This window comes from Aquarana catesbeiana, linkage group LG01 (genome assembly GCF_042186555.1).
Source record: "Aquarana catesbeiana isolate 2022-GZ linkage group LG01, ASM4218655v1, whole genome shotgun sequence".
Taxonomy (NCBI): Eukaryota; Metazoa; Chordata; class Amphibia; order Anura; family Ranidae; genus Aquarana; species Aquarana catesbeiana.
The window spans coordinates 913,886,744-913,912,213 of NC_133324.1; the positions used below are offsets into that span (position 1 = coordinate 913,886,744).

The window sequence follows — 25,470 nt, forward strand, 5'->3', positions numbered from 1 at the left end:
GGTGGTATTTGATCGCCTCTGCGTTTTTTATTTTTTGCGCTATAAACAAACGAAGACTAACAATTTTGAAAAAAAAAACTTTTTTTTTTACTTTTTTGCTATAATACATATCCAAAAAAAAAAATTAAAAGAAATAATTTATTCATCAGTTTAGGCCGATATATATTCTTCTACATATTTTTGTTAAACAAAAATCACAATAGGCGTATATTGATTGGTTTGCGCAAAAGTTATCACGTCTGCAAACTATGGGATAGATTCAGGGACTTTTATTTTTTGTTATTGTTTTTACTGGTAATGGCGGTGATCTGCGATTTTTAATGGGACTGCAACATTGTGGTGGACAAATCTGACCTCAATTGACACTTTTTGGGGACCAGTGACATTATTACTTTGATCAGTGATATAAAAATGCACTTATCAATGTAAAAAATTACACTGGCAGGGAAGGGGTTAACACTAGGGGGCAATAAGGGGGTTAAGTGTGTTATCTAGGTGTGGTCTAACTGTAGGGGGGATGGGCTGCCAGGGACACGACAGAGATCACTGTTCCGATCTCTGGGAACAGAAGATCTCTGACATGTCCCCTGTCAGAAAGGGGATTTGCCTTGTTTACAAAGGCATATCCCCATTCTGCCTCTGTACTAGGCAATCGCGGGTCACCGGTGGGCATCGAGTATGCTCGACCTGCGGGCATGCTCCCGCAGCGTGCAGCAGGTGCGAGCACGTGCCCAGCTGCAACTGCGCGAGCTGACGTACGCCTACGCCGATTCACGCAGGAGAGCCAAGGAGAGCAAAGGAGAGCGAACCTGCCACCATATAATGACGGCAGGCTGCACTCAGTGGGAGCCGCTCAGGGGATCAGATCTCTGGGAGACAACCATTGGGAGACAAGCTGTCACTTGTAAACACAGAAGCCGGACTTCTGTGTTTACAAGTGATAGCAGTGAGCTGGGAGCAGAGGGCCTGCACCAGAGGTGGTGGAACCAAGTTCCACCAAGTTCTAGCTGAAAAAAGTCCTGTATATATCAAAAATAAATAACTACAGATTAACCCACTTGCATATCGAATATATAATAATAAAAAAAAAAAAAAAATGTGGATTTATTTACATGTGCATTATCTCTAATATTAAAGTTAACAAGATGATGGATGCATCCAAATGTATATCTAATATAAACATTATAAAGTCTGTGAATGAATCTACCTGCTTCTCTAATATAAACCTTAGAAACACAATGGGGGTTATTTACGAAAGGCAAATCCACTTTGCACTGAAAGTGCACTTGGAAGTGCAGTCGCGCTAAATCTGAGGGGTAGATCTGAAATGAGGTGAAGCTCTGCTGATTTTATCATCCAATCATGTGCAAGCTAAAATGTTGTTTTTTATTTTCCTTGCATGTCCCCCTCGGATCTACAGCGACTGCACTTCCAAGTGCACTTTCAGTGCAAAGTGGATTTTGCTTTAGTAAATAACCCCCCCATGGATTATTTCACATATGTATATTATAAACTTTATAAAGACTATGGATTCATTTAAATGTATATCTCATATAAACTTTATATATATTACCAAATAATTCACATGTACAGTATAACTAAAATAAACTTTTTAAAGAGTACGGATTAACTCACATACATATCTAATATACAATAATTAAAAAAAAGCTGTGGATTTATTCATATGTATATCTAATAAAAAAGTTATAAAGACAATGGATTAATTCACCTAATATAAACCTTATAAAGATTAAGGATTCATTCACATGTATATGTTCTGAAACTTTTATAAAGGCTCTAGAATAATTAACATGTACATTTCATATAAATTATATAAAGACTGTGTATTAATTTAAAAGTATACCTAACATAAACTTTATATAGATTACAAAATAATTCACATGTATATGTTATATAAACTTTACAAAGACCTCAGATTAATTCATAGGGATATCTAATATAAACTTTATAAAGACTACTAACTACTTTGCATGTACAGTATATCTTATCTAAACATTATAAAAACCTCCGATTAATTCACATGTATATCTAATATAAACTTTATAAAGGCTATGGATTAATTTAAATGTAGATTACTGAATAATTCACATGTAAAGTATATCTAAAACAAACTTTTTAAAATCTACCCACATGCATATCAAATCTATAATGAAAAAAAAAAAAAAATGTGGATTTACTCTATGTACATCTAATAAAAAGTTAATTCACATGTATATCTAATATAAACTTTATAAAGTCTATGACTTAATCCACCTGTATATCTATTATAAACCTTATAAAGATTAAGGATTAATTCACATGTATAAATAATAAAAAAAAACTTTAAAAAGACTCTAGAATAATTCACATGTATATTTCATATACATTATATAAAGACTATGCATTCATTTAAATGTATATCTAATATAAACTTTATATAGATTACAAAATAATTCACATTAGAAATGTGCACTGCCAAAAAATTTGTTCATTTTCGTTTCAATCTTTTTTTTGTTTTTTTTGTTTTTTTAGTTTTTCAGATCATTCGTTATGATCACAATTCGTAAATTCGTACATTCATACATTCGTAAATTCTTATATTCGTACATTTGCACATTCGTGAATTAGAAAATTCAGAAATTTAGAAATTCGAAAATCCGAAAACCCAGAAATTCGAAAATCTGAAATAGTAACTAAATATTAAATTATAGGTATTGTAATTTCCTTTCAAATTTGGCTGTTAGTGAACGTAACAAATGTGGATTTATCCGAAGTTACAAATTATGCGAAATAGCGAATGCCACATCTAAACAATGGAACGGAACAAATTAATAATAAATAATAATAATAAAAAGTTTTATTATTATTATTATTATTATTTATTATTATTAATTCATTATGTTCCATTCGTTTGGATATGGCATTCGTTATTTTGGATAATTCATAACTTCGGATAAATTTGTATTTGTTACATTCACTAACAGCCAAATTTGAAAGGAAATTACAATACCTATAATTTAATAGTTAGTAATAGTTAAGTTATTATTAGTTAATTATTATTTCAGATTTCCAAATTTACGAATTTACTAATTTACGAATGTACAAATTTACGAATGTACAAATTTACGAATGTGCAAATGTAGGAATTTACGAATGTACGAATTTACAAATTTTCTAATATTCGAATTTACGAATATCCGGAAAGATTCGTTGAACAGGTCTTCGTTAATTCGGATATTTCCGAATTAACTAATTTGTCGAAATTCATTAAAAAACAAATTCGGAACGAAACTAATTGCACATGTCTAATTCACATGTAAATATTATATAATGTTGTAAAGTGCTGTGCAAACTGTTGGAGCTATATGAATCCTGTATAATAATAGTAATTAAAACTTTATAAAGACCTCAGATTAATTCACATGGATATCTAATATAAACTTTATAAAGGCTATGGATTAATTTATATGTATATCTAATATAAACTTAATAAACACTATGGATGAATTCACATGTACTGTATATTTAAAATAAACTTTATAAAGACTATTTATTAATTCACCTGCATATTTAGAATACATTTTAAAAAGACTGAAATAATTCACATGTATCTAATATAAATTTACCAAAGACTATGGATTGATTCACATGCATATATAATCTAAACTTTATAAGGACTATGGATTTCCTTTAATTGTGGTGTTCAGCAACATTCAGATTGTATCTATAATAGGTAGGGCAATGTTCTGCAGATCTCCAGAGGGGGTAGTAAAAGAATAATTTTCACCTTCTAGAGATTTATCTTCTTGAGCCCTATGTCATTGTATGGAGCCAGGTTTTTATAGGCCTGAGTTTATTTAGCAGTGTGATAAAACCTCTCCAGACCTCATCTACTTCTCTGAAGGTGATTTATTATTTAATGTATATGGGCTATGTGCATCAAGCAAGGCTAGATCATTAGTAAGGATGAACCTGGAATGGTGGCATTGTTAATCATTTTCTTATTTCTTAAAGGGGTTGTCTACCTTCACATGACATTATAGAAGCATTACGGGCAAAAAAGAGAAAATTAACTTATAAATATGCAATGAGACTGGCTGCTGTCCTGTTTTTCGATGGGTAAAATAAAAATAATTCTCTGTGTACTTCAGGCCTTGTGGTTGGGAATGAAGCTTGTCTGGCCACATACATTATAATTTGACTGTGCAATCTTTATAAAATAATCTTTACATTCATGGGATGGAGGAACTTGAGGTCAGGACTTCTCATCCACATCAGTGCCTGACCTCACAAATGCACTTCTGGAAGACTGGTCAAACATTCCCATAGACACACTCCTAAACCTTGTGGACAGCCTTCCCAGAAGAGTTGAAGCTGTTATAGCTGTAAAGGGTGGGCCAACTCAATGTTGAATCCTACGGACTAAGACTGGGATGCCATTAAAGCTCATATGCATGTAAAGGCAGGCGTCCCAATACTAGTGTTGGTCACAAAGAAAATAATGTTTTAGAAAACATATGGGTTTCTCACACAGGGGTTTGCAGCATTCATCAAAACACAAACTCAGCCTTATGACTTGCTCCTGCAATGCCGCTGCTCTGGCCCATAGGCTTAGGTTTTTGTCTGTTCCTCCAGACAATACTAACATTTTTGTGTGCACACATGCACCTCTGACTGCTCCCTTGCAGCCACACAGATGCCTGGGAAATGTGACGTCTTGAGCCACAGACACTCTCAAGCTAAAATGGAATTGTGCATAGATGCGCAGTCATTGTGAGCTGGTTGGTCATAAAATGTGGACCTAGGATTGGAGGCTTCATACTGCTCAAGACTCTACAAAGCCTTGAGGCTCCATGATGCAGACCAGGGATTGTCACGTTATCTCTCAATGATACGAGCATCCTGGAATCCCTCATCCTCTGTGGGTGACAATCCTAAGTCAGACCAAACCTTTTACAGAGTCTGCAATTTCTCACCTGCAAAACTGTATCTCTTCCTGAGTGCCCCAGGTCCTGATGCAAGGATAGGCTTTTTTTTTTTTTAGGTTGTACATGCAGCGGTGCCTCTCCACTGCAGCTGATGGTTTCTCACACTGACTGCCAGACCTTAGATGGAGCAGCTGTTCGTGGTCCAAAAAAGCTAGTATGGAAGCAGCTTTAGGATCCTTTCTAGGTTCAGTAAGTGTTCTGTCACTTCTTCTGAGCCGAGTGGCAGGGCGGGGAATTGTAATCCCTATTCCACATTACTCAATTCTGTATTTGGGTCCCTTCCACTTCTATAAAGAAGGACCTCCCTCGAAGGTGTTGAAGCTACACATAGTTACATAGTAGGTGAGGTTGAAAAAAGACACAAGTCCATCAAGTCCAACCTTGTGATTATATGTCAGTATTACATTGTATAACTCTGTATGTTGTGGTCGTTCAGGTGCCTAGCTAATAGTTTTTTTAAATTATCGATGCTCCCCGCTGAGACCACCGCCTGTGGAAGGGAATTCCACATCCTTGCCGCTCTTACAGTATAGAACCCTCTACGCAGTTTAAGGTTAAACCTCCTTGCTTCTAATTTTAATGAGTGGCCACGTGTCTTGTTAAACTCCCTTTTGCGGAAAGTTTTATCCCTTTTGTGGGGTCACCAGTATGGTATTTGTAAATTGAAATTATACCCCCTGTCAAGCGTCTCTTCTCCAGAGAGAATAAGTTCAGTGCTCGCAACCTTTCCTCATAACTAAGATCCTCCAGACCCTTTATTAGCTTTGTTGTCCTTCTTTGTACTCACTCCATTTCCAGTACATCCTTACTGAGGACTGGTGCCCAGAAATGGACAGCATACTCCAGGTGAGGCTGGACCAGAGTCTTGTAGAGCAGGAGAATTATCGCTTTATCTCTGGAGTTGATCCCCTTTTAAATGCATGCCAATATTCTATTTGCTTTGTTTGCAGCAGCTTGGCATGGCATGCCATTGCTGAACCTATCATCTACTAGGACCCCCAGGTCCTTTTCCATCCTAGATTCCCCCAGAGGTTCTACCCCCAGTTAGTAGATTGCATTCATATTTTTGCCACCCAAATGCATTATTTTACATTTTTCCACATTAAACCTCATTTGCCATGTAGTTGCCCAGCCCATTAATTTGTTCAGATCTTTTTGCAAGGTTTCCACATCCTACAGAGAAGTTACTGCCCTGCTTAGCTTAGTATCGTCCGCAAATACAGAGATTGAACTGTTTACCCCATCCTCCGGGTCATTTATGAGCAATTTAAATAGGATTGGTCCCAGGACAGAACCCTGGGGGACCCCACTTTCCTCCCCTGACCATTCTGAGTAGTCCATATTTATCACTACTCTCTGAACTCGCCCTTGTAGCCAGTTTTCAATCCATGTACTCACCCTATGGTCCATGCCAACTGACCTTACTTTGTACAGTAAACATTTATGGGGAACTGTATCAAATGCTTTTGCAAAATCCAGATACACCATGTCTAGATGGCAGCTCACCTCCTCATAGAAGGTTAATAGATTAGTTTGGCAAGAACGATTCTTCATGAATCCATTACTGCTAATGATACCGTTTTCATTGCTAAAATCTTGTATATAGTCCCTTATCATCCCCTCCAAGAGCTTGCATACTATTGATGTTAGGCTAACTGGTCTGTAATTCCCGGGATGTATTTTGACTCTTTTTTAAATATTGTTGCTACATTGGCTTTTCTCCAATCAGCTGGTACCATTCCAGTCCAGTAGACTGTCAGCAAAAATTAGGAACAATGGTCTGGCAATTACTTGACTGAGTTCCCTAAGGACCCTCGGGTGCAAGCCATCTGTTACCGGTGACTTATTAATGTTAAATTTTTCAAGTCTATTTCTTAATTCTGTCCTCTGTTAAACAGTTTCTGATGTTCAATTGCCAAGGTCTTTGCTGACCTTTGCGGACCATGAGCAGTTATCATACCACAGATGCCACACATGTAGACAGGTGGAGTTAAATTGTTATTATGTTGCTGTGGTGCTCTTCCTCCTGGTGTGACTTCCTATTTGAGTTTTCAGGGAGCTATAAATACAGGTGGAAGATGGCTGGATGGGGTTAAAGAGCTACAGACTAGAGGATGTAACAAGTGGAAGATCTACCATCTATATTCCCCTGAGTGGGAGCCTTCATTGGGATTATGGACTTGGGCTGTTTCGTTAGATAGCCAGGAGACAGAAAGTCCCATTGATGGTGTGGTCCAGATGAAAGGTTGCACCCCCCTGGGAGTTGGGCTACTATTACATGGTTCTGAAGGGGCTGGTCCTAGGGACCTGTCCTGGAAACAGAGTACAGTAAAGCTTTGCAAGTTTAATGCAGTGGAATCTACAGCAAGTTGGGTAATGGAAGAGCTTGCGGGAGAGATGATCTCAGAGTCAGTGCTGGGACAGGAGTCACTGGTAAGGTATGTAAGATGGACATTTTCCTTCCATTTGTGGGACTCTTAAGGTAAAATGACTCCTGGTCAACATGTATGTGCTTTGGGGAGCTTTTAATATAAGTGTGTTACTATACTATCCTATGTCTGTATGTTTTTTTCTCCTTTTTCAGATTTCTATTTTGCTTTAGTACTTCAATAGAGGAACATTTAGTTTGCTAAAGCACTGCATATTATAAACATTTGACATTGTTTTAATAAAGACAATTTTCATCATTTGTTACTTCCTGTCTACATGAACTCTGGTGTTGGCTGTATGGCATTTCTTAGGGCAAGTTTTGTGATGATGACAACAGCTGACCACGCTGGTGTTATGCGTGTTGAAATAGTTACTTGTAGAGTCCATTAAAGACAGGGTGACAACTCAGTAGCACAATCAGGAGGCTCAGACATAACGTGTCACCTTATAACAGAAAGTGCCTAAAAAAGGAAAGGATCACTATATATTACTGTAATAAAAGCTGCAGATTTCAAAATATTGAAAATGACCTTTAAAATAAAATTAACATTTTAAAGTCTATTTGAGATTTTAATGATGGGCCAAAATATACTTTAAAATTCAGTTCAAGCAAGGCTTTTACAGCTCTCTTTGAGACAATGACGGACATGAAATGCTTAATCCATTTAAAAGCAAATGTATCACTTATTTTAGGGCCCATTCACACATCAGAGGTTAGCCATTGATTTCAATGGGGCTAGTTCACATTTTTTTTTGTGTTGCCTTGATGTGCATTTTAGAAAAAAAGTTATTTTACATTTTTTAAATCATCGATATACCTCAAAGAACCCATAAAAGTAATTTTACATGCATTTTTCTGAGTTATCATTGCATAACTATGCAACCAAAAGCACATCATAATGTAAACCCATAAGGTTGAAGCCAGCCGTAATATTTTGTCATTGTCACCCCACTTTCCAATGGGAGAGCTTTGGTTACCAGTAAGGGCTGTTTTGTTGGACATAAAGGGTTACCTGTGAAATAAAGAAGGCCAAGCCATTAGGAACAAAGTGATACCGGTTTCAAAGGAATGCACAGAGAATTAATTTTCATTATAAAGGCAAAACCAGGCATCTTGTTAGTTCTTAGGTCTTAGGCAGCACTTTTTCTTTTTTAAATAATAAAAAGGCTGACAGGTTCAGTTTTCAAGCCAATCGTATTTGATTCCAAAAAATCTTGAAAAACAAAAGAAAAAACGTAAACATTTTAACGTACCGTGTACTTGGATACATGAATTGATGCTACATTGGTGATTGACGTAGGTCAAATTCTGCTTTTTGTGACAATACACAGGCTGTTCCAGCGTTAAGAGAACTGTAAAAGCGCCATAAAAGTCACTAAAAGTGTAATTGATACACGTTAACAGGCGTAGGGGTCACCTTGTCTTTCTCTTTCAGACTGGAGAACCTCATTCAGCAAACCATCTGTTAAGTGATTTCTTGCCAAACATAAAACAAGTCTTTTCTGACAATTTTATATTGCCCGTCCAATCAGTAAAAAATAAGACGGATTTGTAGAGAGTTTTGATGCGAGGGCAATTTGCTTTCATTTTCAGTAATTGGTAGATGAGGCTTTGAACTGATTATTTTAAGATGTTAGAAGAGAAAACCGAGGGTATAAAAGTCAGATAATTATCAAATTGAATCCATTTCATTCTCCTAGTGTGTTGGTGGGGGTGGGGGGGTGGAAGGCTATGGCTCTCATTCATCTACAAAATCACTTAAGGGTGATAGAGAAGATCACTGTAAGTTCAATCAAAATCCTGCAAGAATTCACACAAGATTCACCCAACTTTCACCCAGGATTCACACTTTTTCCCCATTGAATGCAATTAGAAAACATTAGATTCTTGGGTGAAAGTTGATTGTAGCCATTTTTTCTCAACATTTTTAACATGGAAAAAACCCTTGAAATAACTTTTTTGGGCTCAGGGAACCCTTGCTAATAATTACTGTATCTAGAACAGTGTTTCTCAAACTTTTTTTCAGTACCCATCCATAGTAAAATGTAAAAAAATGAAACTAATAGTTTTACATACCACAGCAGCATCCATAACATTAGAGGGGATTTATCCTTAATGCAAATATACCTTTGCACACTGGTACTAAACAGTATTTCAGCCTTTCTCTTTTCACACAGCTAACGTGACCCCAGTACTGATGGAGAAAAGCAGGGAAGGGCAAACAAGGGTACTGTGCAGACACCCGACATCCTCCTTGTCAACAGACGGCATCATCAGTTGTTAGGACACCCCGGAAGCTGGCCCACACTGGGCCCAAAGTTGTAATGCTGCACAATGAAAACCTGTGGCTTTGTGTAACAAAAAAGGCAGGCTTGATCCACCTGCTGGCTTTTGAACAATTTTTGGGCAATTTTTAGGCATTTTGCCAAGACACCCCTGAGGTACCCAGAAGGCACCCCAGGCTGATCTAGAATGCACAATAGTACAATAGTGTGATGGGCACTGGAAAGAATGCTCCTTACATTGATGGTCAGTGGGAAGAATGCTCCTTACATTGATGGTCAGTGGGAAGAATGCTCCTTACATTGATGGTCAGTGGAAAGAATGCTCCTTACATTGATGGTCAGTGGAAAGAATGCTCCTTATATTGATGGTCAGTGGGAAGAATTACCCCTTACAGATAGCTAAAAAAATGATTGGTGTCAATGATTACTTATCTCAGAGGCAGAGATTGCCCATTGCTCAAAGAACCCCTAGCAACCTCTTGAGGAACCCTTGGGTTCCACAGAACCCTGGTTGAGAAAGACTGCCTTAGATCATATCTAAAGCTTTTGTTTTTTTAGCCTTTCAGAGAAAATCAAGCCATGTATGGCTACCTTAAATGTCCATTGTTTAAATATAATTACATGGCAGACTTATCTTGGAAGGTGGCCTTAAAGTATAATTAAAGGCAAACGTTTTAGTTTTGGATAGAGTGGAGAGGGATTGAAACACTTGTCAGTTGTTATTGCTGTCTGTACACCCAGATTCACCCTCTCTATTTGTTCTGGTGACCATTATCGCTAAAAGTGAAATAAAATCTCAAATGTTGGGATGTCCCTAGAACAGATACTAGTTCTGGTGACCCTGGTGACAATGCAATGCTCTTCCTGAAATGCCTCAATCAGGAAAATATTACATTATGGTCACTAGATGGAGATGATGAATATAGGCAATAAACATATTAGACACATTACGGTGATTATTTGTGAGGGCTGTGCGAATGTTCAGACATTCACACAGTGAAAGTTTTTATAAATAGATACCATCGTTTCACAAGTATGTATGCATGAACCATTTTATTTTTGCAAGTTTACAGTGTTTGCATTTAAAAAAATTAAAAAATATATAAAAAAATAAAAATTTAAATAATAAAAAGAACAAAAGAAACTTTAGTTCTGTTTTAGGGCTAATTCATACCAGAAACATTGAGGTTCATTGATCTTGGTTGATTTTAGTTGACTCAATGCAAAGACACAGCAAAAACAATTTTGTTATGCCTTGTTTACACCAAACTAGTGCGTTGGAGGAAGATTTAGGAACGCTGAATTTTTATGCAGCAAGAAGGCATGTTGAAACTTACCACTGTGCACAGAGCTAAATTAAGTGTTAGCTAAATAAAGTTAAAAAAAAAAAAAAGCAATACTTCGCAGCATGCATGCACAATGCACACCAGCACATGCACATTATATGCACCATAACTTGTGCCACATCCTAACCGCTTAAGGACCGCCCCACGTACATATACAATGGGAGGGCGGCGCTTAAGCGCAAAATCACGTACCTGTACGTGATTCCTTTCTTCCGTTCTGGGGTGCGTATGCGCCGCTGGAGCCCCGTTCCCGCTGTGATTGGACACAGCGGGAGCCAATCAGTGGGTCCACGATGGCCACCAGGACCCACCGATCGTTCACAGGAGAGGCAGAACAGCAGTCTGTCTATGTAAACAAGGCAGGCTGCCATTCTGTGAGGTAGGAAAAAGCAGAAACACAGATCTCTGTTTTCCTCCAGTCACAGCATCCCCCCACAGTAAAAAAGCACTCCCTAGGAGCGCACTTAACCCTTTGATCTCCACTGATGTTAACCCCTTCCCTGCCAGTGTCATTTATACAGTGACAACTTATTTTTTTAGCCCTGATTGTCGCACAACCTCACAATTGTCAGTTACATAATTACATAGTAGGTGAGGTTGAAAAAAGACACATCAAGTCCATCAAGTCCACCCTATGTGTGTGTATCCCTATATGTTGCGGTTGTTCAGGTGCTTATCTAATAGTTTTTTTAAACTATCGATGCTTCCCGCTGAGACCACCGCCTGTGGAAGGGAATTCCACATCCTTGCCGCTCTTACAGTAAAGAACCCTCTAAGTAGTTTAAGGTTAAAACCTTTTTCTTCTAATTTTAATAAGTGGCCACATGTCTTGTTAAACTCCCTTCCGCGAAAAAGTTTTATCCCTATTGTGGGATCACCAGTACGGTATTTATAAATTGAAATCATATCCCCTCTCAAGCTTCTCTTCTCCAGAGAGAATAAGTTCAGTGCTCACAACCTTTCTTCATAACTAATATCCTCCAGACCCTTTATTAGCTTTGTTGCCCTTCTTTGTACTTGCTCCATTTCCAGTACATCCTTCCTGAGGACTGGTGCCCAGAGCTGGACAGCATACTCCAGGTGAGGCCGGACCAGAGTTAAACAACACAATGCCATATTGCAAAAAATAGCCTGGTCAGGAAGAGGGTAAAGTGGTTTATGTGATTTCAAAAGGACTTTTTAATACTTTTAATTCAGCAGTTTTTTTCATTGAAAAAAAATAATACTCGATGATCCATTGTCACCCTGTCAATGAGCTTCTAAAACAGACTTGGCCATGCATGTTCCACTGTTGTCTCCTGAGAAATGCCACACAGTCAAAGCTGGAGTGCATGCATAAATTTAGTTTGCTGCAAAGTAGTTTTCTTGTAAAGAAAGTCTGGTTTTAATTATTTTCTGCTTTAATGGTCCTACAGAACAAGATCATTCTTGACCCAATGACCTTCAGTGAGGCCCGCTTCCGCCCGTCTCTAGAAGAGCGGCTGGAGAGTATCATCAGTGGGGCGGCTCTGATGGCAGACTCCTCGTGCACACGGGACGACAGGAGGGAGAGAATCGTGGCCGAGTGCAACGCCGTGCGTCAAGCTCTTCAAGACCTGTTGAGCGAGTACATGAACAATGTAAGTCAACTTCATCTTTTTAGTACATTGGATGAAGCAGGATGACTCATATTGTGGACACATCAATAAAATGCAGCTTATGTAGACGGTTACGTGATGGAAAAAGCTAACAAATCAATTCAGTCAATCAAGAATTACCTAAAGTAACCCTGCCGCTCGATATGATGAAAATGTTTAGGCAAAAAGAACTCACTGGCGGTGGGTGACAAGACAAATCTTTACTTACTTAAAGAGCTATGAATATCTTGGCTATTCTAGACTTCTGGGTCTGTCCAATAAGCTATCACTCTGTGGTTCCTCTTGCCAACTGCTACGTAAGTACAGGACACAGTGGTGACATAGAGGTTCGCAGAAGGAACCAGTCCAATAAAATTAGTTATTTCTTAAAACTTTATTGATTCCAAACAAAGCACACTACAGCCCCGCATGGGACCACCTCACTTTGACGCATTCCACCCATGTACAGGTTATATTAGACATGTGCAATTCGTTTAGTTCCGACTTTGTTTTTCTTAACAAATTTAGACAAATTCATTAAATTTGGAAATATCCGAATTTTCTAATTTTTCTGAATATTCGGAAATTTGGAAATTTGAAAATTCGGAACTTTCTAAATTCGAAAATTTGAAATTCGAAAATTTGGAAATTCGAAATTTGAAAATTCAGAAATTTGAAAATTCGAAATTCAAAAATCAGAAAATAAGAATGAAAATCTGAAAATTCAAAAGAATGGAAATACGAAAATCTGAAATAATAACTAATAATAACTTAACTATTACTATTAAATTATAGGTATTGAAATTTCCTTTCAAATTTGGCTGTTAGTGAATGTAACAAATATGAATTCATCCGAAGTTACGAATTATCCGTAATAACAAATGCCGTATAACGAATTGGACGAATTAATAATAATAATAAATAACAATAATAATAATAAAAGTGTATTATTATGTATTATTATTTTGTTCTGTTCCATATGTTTAGATGCGACATTCGTTATTTCGGATAAATCATAACTTCAGATAAATTTTTATTTGTTACATTCACTAAGCGCCAAATTTGAAAGGAAATTCCAATACCTATAATTTAATAATTAGTTATTCTTAGTTAGTTATTATTTCGAATTTTTGGATTTTCAGATTTTCGTTCCTTCTAATTTTCGCATTTTCCTTTCTTATTTTCAGATTATCGAATTTTCAGATTTTTTAATTTCTTAATTTCCGAATTTCCGAAATTTAAAATTTACGAACTTACGAATTCCGAATTTTCAAATTTCCAAATTTTGGAATTTCCGAATTTATGAAAACAAAAAACGAATGGAACGAAAATTAACACAATTTTTCGGTAGTGCACATGTCTAGGTTATATCATAGAGATTAAGGTATTGGTTTCTTAAAGGCAAGGAGGCTGCTCACTTTGCAAGAGATTTTTCACTTTGCAGGGATTTCCCCCTAGCTTAGTGAATGGGGAAAAGCTCTGTTGGCTTCCATCATCCAAAACTGTTATTTTTGTTTGTTTGTTTCTTCCTGTGATTAAGGTATTCTTTGCAGAGTGAGTTTTTGCCAAGTCCAGTGAGCTAAGGGTGATCTCCCTATCAAGATGTACAGATTATTTGCTTTTAGTAAATCAACCCCTACACAAGGGTGAAAATAATTAACTGGGGTGGTCCCAGGCAGGGCTGCAGCGTGATTTGCCTGGAATCATTAAAATTTTAGGAAAGAAATGAAGTCATTGGTGTGGTGCCAACTTGGCACCACAGAGGCTGCGCGCTGACCCTCAGCCCTCTTTTTATGCCTTCTACCTAATACCAATGTCACTGATCCTGGGGGGGCACCACTGAAATCTGGGGGGGCAAAGCCCACCCCAGCAATTCCCTAGATCCAGCCCTGATGCACTTGGAAGCACTTGGAATCAAGCTTCATTTCCCAATCGACACAACTCCTTTCTAATTTCTGCAGACCCTAAGAAAGGCACAGGTGGAAGGAGACATCAAGCACCATATCAAATATGTAGGCAGGTGATCAGCTGTTGCTGCCACAGAACCCAAGGAGTTTATCTGCTCTGTTGGACAGCAGGGCAGGAACTGAATTGGTGATCCATTGATGAATCAGTCAGTTGGTAGAAAACAAAGTGGCGTGATCACTGTTACTACTGTCACTAGGGGGAGCCTGGCATCAGACTAATATGTCCTCTGCTGTGGACTCCTGAGGCCATCTTGGGACAGCCTGTGGCTAATTGGACACAAAGTTCTGTTGAGAATTTGTTGGCCATATTGGATACAGAGGGGATATGCTGTATAGATACGATATATAATGTTTACTTCTGGGTCACACAGAATGTTCTCTTTTCTGTTAGGGAAAGTTCAGGTACAAAATCAGGGTCAGGTTCCAGATGAGGTCAAGCTTCAGACACACACCTTGGAGTAGGAGTCTGCAGTGTAGGGAAGGTCACCAGCCAAACACCTAGTGCTCTGGATAGCGTGAGAAAGACCACAAGGTCTCTGGGTCTATAAAAGCACCCTGGGAGAATATCTCAGAACAATTCAAATGCTTAAGGTTGGATGCCTCATGAAAACTCCTGTACATAAGCCCTGCATTATTGCTCCTCTTTGTGTTGCCATTATATGTGTATTGTTGTTCGAAAGTGCATAAGGAAAAGACTACTATGTTGTTGCAAATGCAGATTACTATTTCAGAAATGCTTAAACATGTGCCACATGGTAAACACCCACTGAATTTCCCATTTAGGAGAGTTCTATTGGCGTTGTCATGTTGGCACAAAAGGAGTGGGATAAAGCCCCTACCAAGGGAGGGAAACCTTGTAGACAGTCGTCTAAATAAACATCCACATCAAAAGATTTTCACTCCATTCCTGTACTGGTTGAAACTCACATTTTTTTAATGTTCTAGTGACAGTGGTCATCAGGACAAAGAGAGGATGGCTCCCTAACGGAGATGCAGGAGTTCTCCATTGTATCGTTTGCAGGGCCGTCTTAATAGCATCATGGGCCCCTGGGCAAAGAAATGCACCTACTCGCAAGAATTAAAGTATAAATAGTTGATAGAATTAAACATAATAAAATTGATTTTAAACAATAAGAAAACATGGCTTAAATCAAAGACTAATCAAAACAAAGGGCACAGTACAGGGGGAGTCAGGAGGGCAGAATACTGGGATCAGGAGGACACAGTACAGTTTATGGGACGCTGGCCGGGACATGGCCATCCTGGGACAGCTTAGTAGAAAGCATGACTGTCCCAGCAAATCTGGGACAGTTTGCAAGTATGATGTAATGCAAGATCATGGGGCCCCCATGCACCTGGAGCCCCTGGGCAGTGCTCAGAGGTGCCTTTGCATTAAGACAGCCCTGATCATTTGCAATTTCCCTTTTCCCATGTAGTTCGCAACCAAGCTTTTATGCCATCATCAGTAGAACTGTCGTCATCTCTTATCAGCTTTTTACACATTGGTACACTATTCAAAGCCAATTGAAGAACAGTAAAACAATAAAAAAATAATAAAATAAATAAAACTTTGGTAATCCTAGCAGAGGTGTGCTGCCTTGAACACTAAAGGTTGTGTGTTATTGGCTCCAACAATGGACATCCAACCCTGCAGTTAGGGATAGTTTGGGTAGCAATCCTCTTTAAATTTCTGTTTTCATTAACTTTCTCTTACATCCCGACTGAAAATGAGAGCGAAAGCTTTAAATACTTCCCGATCCTCTATAACAACCTTGATCTGTACCCAGGATGAGCGCTAATATTATTAAGCCTCTGAAGAAAATATGTGCCAATTATTATCTCTGATGCATCTGTTGTGTTTTGATTTTCTGTGAATTTTTAGCCTGTGTGTGGGGGACTGTTGAATTAAACACTTAATTCTACCTCTGGAAATGTCATCTGTACTTATTTCATAAATACTTCATTTTAGAGGTTAACCTAATGTTTTCCAGAACTAAATATCTGTAGATAGAAGGATACTGGATGGAAAGATAGATAGATAGATAGATAGATAGATAGATAGATAGATAGATAGATAGATAGATAGATAGATAGATAGATAGATAGATAGATAGATAGATAGATAGATCGATCGATCCATGCCTTTTTGGAACTTGCTTTGTGCACTGGTATGCAGTCATGTTGGAACAGGAAGGGGCTTTCCCCAAACTGTTCCCACAAAGTTGGGAGCATGAAATTATCCAAAATGTCTTGGTATGCTGACACATTAAGAGTTCCCTTCACTGGAACTAAGGGGCCAAGCCCAACTCCTAGAAAAACAACCCCACACCATAATCCTCCCCCCCACCAAATGATTTGGACCAGTGCACAAAGCAAGGTCCATAAAGACATGGATGAGTGAGTTTGGGGTGGTGGGACTTGCATGGCCTGCACAGAGCCCTGACCTCAACCCGATAAAACACCTTTGGGATAAATTAGAACATAGACAACAAGCCAGACCTTCTCGGCCAACATCAGTGCCTGACCTCACAAATGCGCTTCTGGAAGAATGGTCAAACATTCCCATAGACACACTCCTAAACCTCGTGGACAGCCTTCCCAGAAGAGTTAAAGCTGTTATAGATGCAAAGCGTGGGCCAACTCAATATTGAACCCTACAGACTAAGACTATGATGCCATTAACGTTCATGTGCATGTAAAGGCAGGTGTCCCAATACTTTTGACAATATAGTGTATTTGACAGCATCCCACTGTCACTGGTTGTTAAGAAAGCAGCAGGTTCTTGTACCCACTGGTCCCACTGCTGACATCATTGGTAATCTCTGGCCCTGTTACCAAAGGGGCAGGGACAGTAGTGTCATGGCCATATTTGGTTAATGATATAATCATTATCCCCTCCCCTTACTGTATGTAGCTTGGGGAGCTGTCATTCAGCTATGAGTACTGGAGTACTGTTAGGATTGGTCATGTGCATCATGAATAAAGGACTTGTCCAGTGGCTTCACTAGGGTTGGTGTCACCCGGTGCAATAAAACATGGTGTCACCCCCTCCACCAAATATATTTGCTCCTTAGTACAGACCCCCTTCCACTAAGTATAGACCCCCCTCTGTCAGTGCAGACCCTTCACTAATTATAAACTCCCTCCATCAGTATAGACCACCCCCCACAGTACAGACCTCCCCGTCAGTACAGACCTCCCCCTCAGTACAGACCACCCTCCATCAGTACAGACCCCCTCCCTCAGTATAGACCCCCCCTTCAGTACAGACCCCCCTCCCTCAGTATAGACCCCCCCAGTATTGACCTCCCCCTCAGTACAGACCCCCCTCCATCAGTACAGACCCCCCTTCCTCTGTATAGACCCCTCCCCTCAGTACAGACCCCCCTCCATTAGTACAGATCCCCCCAGGACAAACCACCCCTCCTCCATTAGTACAGACCCGCCAGAACAAACCACCCCCTCCATTAGTACAGACCCCCAGAACAAACCACCCCCTTCTATTAGTGTAGACCCTCCCAGAACAAACCACCCCCCTCTATTAGTACAGACCCCCCCAGAACAAACTACCCCCACTCCATTAGTACGGACCCCCAGAACATACCACACCCCTCCATTAGTACAGCCCCTCAGAACAAACCACCCCCCCTCCATTAGTACAGACCCCCCAGGACAAACCACCCCCTCCTCCATTAGTACAGACCCCCCCAGAACAAATCACCCCCCTCTATTACTCTATTAGTGTAGACCCCCCAGAACAAACTACCCCCCCACTCCATTAGTACAGACCCCCCAGAGCATACCACACTCCTCCATTAGTACAGCCCTCCAGAACAAACCACCCCCTCTCCATTAGTACAACCCCCAGAAATACTCCCCTCTATTAGTACAGACCCCCCCAATCGCAAGCTGACACCCCCCCCCCCCCCCCCCGCCCGTTACCCCAACAGCTCAGGCGGCTTAGGTACACAGAACACCCGGGCAGCAGCAGGAGAGGAGAGGACAGTGTGCAGCCGCGCCACCCGGGTGGAGAGCAGATTGCGACAGGCTTGGGCAGGGGTGAGAGACAGAGAGAAGGAGAACACATGCCAGGCACGGCTGTGGTGCTGGAGGTGTGTTCCAGCTGAAGAAAAAAAACTGCCAAAGGGAGCCAGGATTTTTGTCATCACCCTTGGGATGGTGTCACCCCTCTAGCAGGTGGCACCCGAGTGTGGACCCCACTCCCCCGCCCCCTCTAGCGACGCCACTGGACCTGTCAAACATTTAGGTGTCTTTATGTCTAAGTGATAGCTAAGGTTTCCGGAAAATGATTGGAGATGGAGGAAAAGCACTGGTTCTCAAGGCAGCCATCTCCTTGCAAGCTGCGATGTCAGAAGTCCATGGGGGGAGGAGGGGGTGCCCTGTCCAAACTCTCACAACCTGCTTTAGCGCATAGGAAAATGGGACAAAGTACTTCATATACCTTGTCCCCTGGGGAACAGAATGCAATGATAAAAATGGAAGTGACAGACGCTTAGTATTTTTTTCTGACACCATATTTCAGGTTTAACGTGCTGATATTTTACACACCGTTAGTGTTTAAACTTCCTGTATGGGAAAATTGTAATGATAATTCCATAGTATGCAGTCGTTGTATGTGCCCAATGCCATTTCTCTGGCAGAGAATACAAAGGCCTTGAAATCATGCCTGTGAGTATCTGATACTGGGAAATCAAATTGTTTCAATTCATCTGTAAATGAATGTTGCAAAAATGAAACATTCAGGATTCCATGTAAAAATGTCTTGTTCAATGGTCTGACCATGTCTACTACAACTGAATTGCCTGGGAATTTCCCATCATGCTTTGCTGCCATTATTTGTATCTGTGTGTGCTTCCATTGTAGATATTCTATGTCACGTTTTGTGTTTATACTCTAGTGTGTCTTATAAACACTGAACTTTTTGAATGACAGATGGAAACCTTGGCAATGACAAATCCGTATTACAGTTTTCTGTATACATATTCTTCATCATGGAAAAAAAAAAACAGGACAAAAGGAGTCAGACATACAGTTGTGTTCAAAATATTAGCAGTCCTACATCACTAATCAGATCAATCACTGTTTTTGGTATATATTATATTTTTAAATAGCAAATTATTTACAGGACTAGTAGGTGTAGCAGAGTAATAGAAAACCAACAGACCCAACAGTCATGACATGCATGCTGCTGATTCTATGTAATTGAATCATTAATTGAAAGGGGCGTGTTCAAAAAATGGAATCCAATTAGTGAGGTCATTTAGTCTGTGAAAAAACAGATGTCACCCAGGTGGGCCTTATTTAACCAACCACCACTGCTCTAATATGGGCTGACGTACAGGTACGTTAACCCACATTTAGGACTGCTTCCCGTCCGCCATATATTGGGGCTGTGGGCAAATGGGAAGTTGGTTAATATACACTTGGGATTTATTTTTTTATACCAAAGCCATGTAATATATATATATATATATATATATATATATATATATATATATATATATATATATATATAAATGCGCACTTTTTTGCTGACAAGCCAGGGTTCATATAGTTTTGAATTGTATTATATGTAATATTATATTACATATAATACAATTCAAAACTATATGAACCCTGGCTTGTCAGCAAAAAAGTATATATATATATATATATATATGGTGCATCATTTGCCCATTGCCTGCCCAGGTGCCCTGCTCAGTGCTGTCTCACTCACCTCGATCTAGCAGGCTGCCGCTCTCCAGGCTCCATTAGTCTGCTGCTTCTAAGGGAGAGAGGCCGGAGGGGGGGCGGAGCGCAGATGTAGATCACTCCGCCAGTGCCTGCGGGACCTGCAGCCAGAACTATAGAAGCTGCGTCGGCAAATGCAGCTGGGTTACTCTGCGGCTGTGGTCTTAGTTCCCTGCTCAATCACCTCCCACTCGCAGCACAGCTGTTTTTGCCGGCCGGACCCAACCCCAGTGGTCGTGACTGAGTTACACAGGGACAGGACAGACATTTTGTAGGCAGTCAGCACTAACAAAAGGTGTGAAACACAGACAGAGCACAGGGATGAATATGGATGATTAGGGTGTGCCTGGGCACACCGGCACACCCTGTGGGCACGCCTATGGTGGTATTTGATCACCATTGGGTTTTTTATTTGTTGCTCAACAAATAGAAAAGAGGCTGAAAAGTTAGAAAAAATATTTTTTTCTTTGTTTCTGTTATAAAGTTTTGTAAATAAGTAGGTTTTCTCCTTCACTGATGAGCACTGATAAGGCAGCACTGATGAGGTGGCACTGATGATGAGGCACTAATATGCAGCACTGAGGAGCACTGATATGCAGCACTGATTGATACAGATAGGGGGCGCTAATGGGCACTCATAGGTGGCAATGATGGGCACTGATATTTGGCACTCATGGGCACTTATAAGCGTCACTGATGGGCACTGATAGGCTGCACTAATGAGCACTGATGGGTGGCACTGATAGGCAATGATGGTCACTGATGGGCTGCACTGATAGATTGCACTGATAGGCAGCACTAATGAGGATGCACGGAGTGGCATTATTGCTGGGCACTGATTATCATCTCTAATGGGCACAGGTGGGCATCCCTGGTGGGGACTAGTGGGTACCCATGGTGGGTCTGCACTGATAATCAATGCGCAGACCCCCCCTGTCAGCAAAGCCACTGATTGTCATCTCTAATGGGCACAGGTGGGCATCCCTGGTGGGCACTAGTGGGTATCCCTGGTGGATCTGCACTGATAATCAATGCACAGACCCCCCCGTCAGGAGAGCCACTGATTGTCAGTGTGAATAGAGGAAAATCTGATAAATGACACTTCCTGGCTTCCTGGGTGATTGGACACAGCTGATCACATGGTAAAGAGCCTATGTCATAGGCCCTTTACCAATATCAGAGATGCAGTGTGTCAGAGAAACACATCGCACCACCAATCGCCACGCTGGGAGCCCTATATGGCGGGCGGGAAGTGGTTAAGGATGAAGGCAGCAAATGTTGTACATGCTGGGTATAGTGCATGCAAAATAGGTTGTGCCAGACATTGTTCAGAAGAACAGCATACTTTTGATTAAAAAGTTGATTGGAGAGGGGAAAACATATAAAGTAGTGTAGAATCTCATGTGAAGCTAAAATGATCTCACATTTTGTTTAAATGGCAACCAAAACCAGAAACACGTTGTGTACCGAGTACCGACCGACATACCAAACTTAAGGCATTTTTATCAACGCATTGTTGTAAGTGCACTATTTTATTACCTTAATAGACATACCAAGGATTTTACACTATATGGAGCTTTTTTGTCCTTTGTGGTGAAACTTCATATTCAATCCACCGAGTGAAACTTTAAATGCGGATGAACCCTGCAATGTGGAGAAAGGCCTGGGTTGGGTTAGAAGCCACAGGCGCAGATTGAACCCCTTATAATAAGGGGTCTACAGGAGCTGGTAAGCAGTTTTTCCAGCTTTTGGTGGAGGCACAAGGTGATGGATGGTGGACATGGACACTAAGAAGTTTTTTTTTTTCCAATAGATTTTTATTGGGTTTTACAAATTACAGGTTACGTGGTCACAGTGAGGAACGAAAACATGCAAGTATAAGCATACAGATTGGTTATTGCAAGTGTGATCTGATTAGAGAGCATATGAACAACGTTCCTAAAGAAGAAATAAATTGTTAACAAAGTGTGTATAAAACATAAGTCAGAACAGTTAACCTGGTATGGTAGGAGGAGGGGTAGGGTAGGGAGGGGAGGGAAGGGAAGGGGTACAAGGAAAAAGGAGCAGAAAGGGATAAGGAGGGGGAAAGAGAGCCTCAAGTGGATGTTTAGATGTGGAGCAGGACATTCAGTTCTTACATCATTTTAGTTTTGTACCAGAGAATCCATGGATTCCAACAGACCAGCGTCTTTGTGTGAGATTGTATGCTGCGTGACAGGAGGGTTTCATACGTGAAATGAGTTTGTACTAAGTTGGTTACTTCAGTGAGGGTAGGGATGTAGTCTGATTTCCAGTTTCTAGTGATCAAGAGTTTGGAGAACATGTGTGATCATTGATCTCTGGTATGGTGGAAAATCGTCTATGTTTAGATTAAGAATGGCTAGCTGTGGGGTAATTGTTATTGAGCAATGGAGTATTTCACGGAGCATGGTTTCCACATTTTTCCATAGTTGTGTTACATGTGGGCATGACCAAAGAATGTGGAGGAGTGTGCCTGAGTGGCCACAGTTTCTCCAGCATTCCTGTGGGGTGTGTTTGTGGAATTTGGCCAGTCTGATCGGAGTTAGGTACCATCTCATTAAGGTTTTTTGTGTGAGTTCCCATAGGGAGGTGCAGTTTGTTGCTTTGTAAATAGATGTGATTGCTGTTTGCCATTGGTCGTCTGTGAATTGTGTTTGTAGGTCATTTTCCCAGTCAAGGAGGGGTTTGGATTTGATGAACATGACACTAAGAAGTTTTTATCTATTGTCACAATATGTGCGGATTCACCTATGGACATTAACTTCTCATTATTTTTATTATAAGTACGGTATTTAGCGTGATTCTATCTATTTTTTATTTTTTAAAATCAACCCCATAGTCTGTGCAGGGTGCAGAGGTGTGGGAGGGACCCAGCAGCTCCACCTACTACAGCGGGGGTTAGCAACCAGTAGATCATGGCCTGGTGACTGGTAGATTGTGGTCTGGGCCCACCATTCCAGAGCATCAGAGTACAATGCAGAGGGACTACTTGTAAAGTTATATCTGTAGTAGGGAACATGTCCCGCATAAGTGTATGTCTCCTCTGTAGTCCTGGCTCTTGTCCCATGCGGAGTGATACCAACTGTACTCCACCTCTAATCCCGGCTAGTTGTCTCCAGAGTGGTGCCTGCAGCAGGATAGAGATCTTCAGGTCAGTGTAAAGCAATACACTGGGCATAATAGTCTAGTAATACAAGGGAAGGTGCAGAGAACTAGACCAACCAATCCCATAATGTAATGTGTCATGAACATTAGTTCAGTACAATAATCAGGGTCAAAGGGTGAAAACAATGACTGTAGTCCATGGTCATAAGCAGTATTAAAAGTCCAATGACCATAAGGGGGGATGATGAGAAATCCAACACACAGGGCTGCCGTCACATAGGAACAGAGAACCGTGTTCCAAAAACATTGGAAAGACAAGGAGAGAGGCGCCTGTAGGTGCAGATGTATAACACAATTTTAATGTAAATTTATTACAAGCAACTCACATTTTTTTAAGTTAAATTCAGGCACGTAAAAGATCCCAACAGGGGTGGTGACATCAGTTGACAGTCCAATCCGACAAGAAGGATAAGCGCTGAGCTTGCTGAGGTACCACTGTTCGTGAGCGAGGCCAGCTGCGGTGAAGACACTTCAAAGCGAGACTTGGAGCACAGTTGAAAACAGGCTTCACTGGAACGGCGACGCGTTTCTTGAGCGTGCGCACTGCGAATGACACGGCAGCCGCACTTCTTTTTCAAGCTAGCTAGTGGGACTGAGGAGCTGCTATATAAGTGAAGGGGGGGGGTGGGGAAAATAAAGGGAAGGGGAGGGGACAGTATAGCTCAAAAAGCCTAACATACTGAGGCAATATGTTGCTCAATCGCTAGCACTATATAATAGAGGTTGAATATCATAAGATGATGGCAATAGTAACCGGACAATGAACAATGAACAAAGGGGAAATTACTGGCTATGGTAGAGTCAATTTTTACACTATGAGCAGTAATTAAGAGAAGGTGGGGGGACATAATATACATACACAAAAAGATTTATGCATGTAGCAGCATTATTATGAATACATGTAAATATTAATACAGAGCATAACAAATAATTAAAATCAAAAATGTTATAAATAAATAAATAAATATTAATTAAAACAAAATGTGTTAAAAACAGTACATTAATTAGAAATAGAAGTATAAAGTTAATTAAAAATTAAATAAATATTTATATAAATTAGTCAATTAATTATTAAATAAATGATCAATTAATTGATCAATCTTGAATTTAAAATGAAAAATGTATAATTAATTGTTGGATAGGGGAGGGGGATGTTTGGTGGTGGGAGGGAGAGGGAAGGTAAAAAGGGAGGAAAAAGATAATAAATTTATATATATATTGTTTTATAACTTATAATCGGTTAAAGTAGATAGACAATGGAGTCAAAATAGTTGTATGTGTGAAAAAATACATAGATAGATAGATAGATAGATAGATAGATAGATATCTTCAGACCCTTTGCTGTGACACATATTTAACTCAGGTGCTGTCCATTCCTTCTGATCATCCTTGAGATGGTTCTACACCTTCATTTGAGTCCAGCTGTGTTTGATTATACTGATTGGACTTGATTAGGAAAGCCACACACCTGTCTACATAAGACCTTACAGCTCACAGTGCATGTCAGAGCAAATGAGAATCATGAGGTCAAAGGCACTGCCTGAAGAGCTCAGAGACAGAATTGTGGCAAGACACAGATCTGGCCAAGGTTACAAAAAAGTTCTGTGCACTTAAGGTTCCTAAGAGCACAGTGGCCTCCATAGTCCTTAAATGGAAGATATTTGGGACGACCAGAACCCTTCCTAGAACTGGCCGTCCGGCCAAACTGAGCTATCGGGGGAGAAGAGCCTTGGTGAGAGAGGTAAAGAAGAACCCAAAGATCACTGTGGCTGAGCTCCAGAGATGCAGTCGGGAGATGGGAGAAAGTTGTAGAAAGTCAACCATCACTGCAGCCCTCCACCAGTCAGGGCTTTATGGCAGAGTGGCCCGACGGAAGCCTCTCCTCAGTGCATAAGAAACA

At 40.1% G+C, this 25,470-nt stretch overlaps 1 protein-coding gene across 1 annotated transcript in view; it reads left to right on the plus strand.

Annotated features, from left to right (window-relative positions):
- The window catches only part of LOC141128036 (catenin alpha-2-like), a 603,878-nt gene extending 591,164 nt beyond the window's left edge, over positions 1-12,714 (plus strand). Inside the window, exon 7 of the mRNA XM_073615080.1 lies at positions 12,466-12,714. Within this exon, the coding sequence (XP_073471181.1) occupies positions 12,466-12,714 (249 nt within the window). The remainder of the gene's footprint in view (positions 1-12,465) is intronic.
- The last annotated feature ends 12,756 nt before the right edge of the window (positions 12,715-25,470 follow it).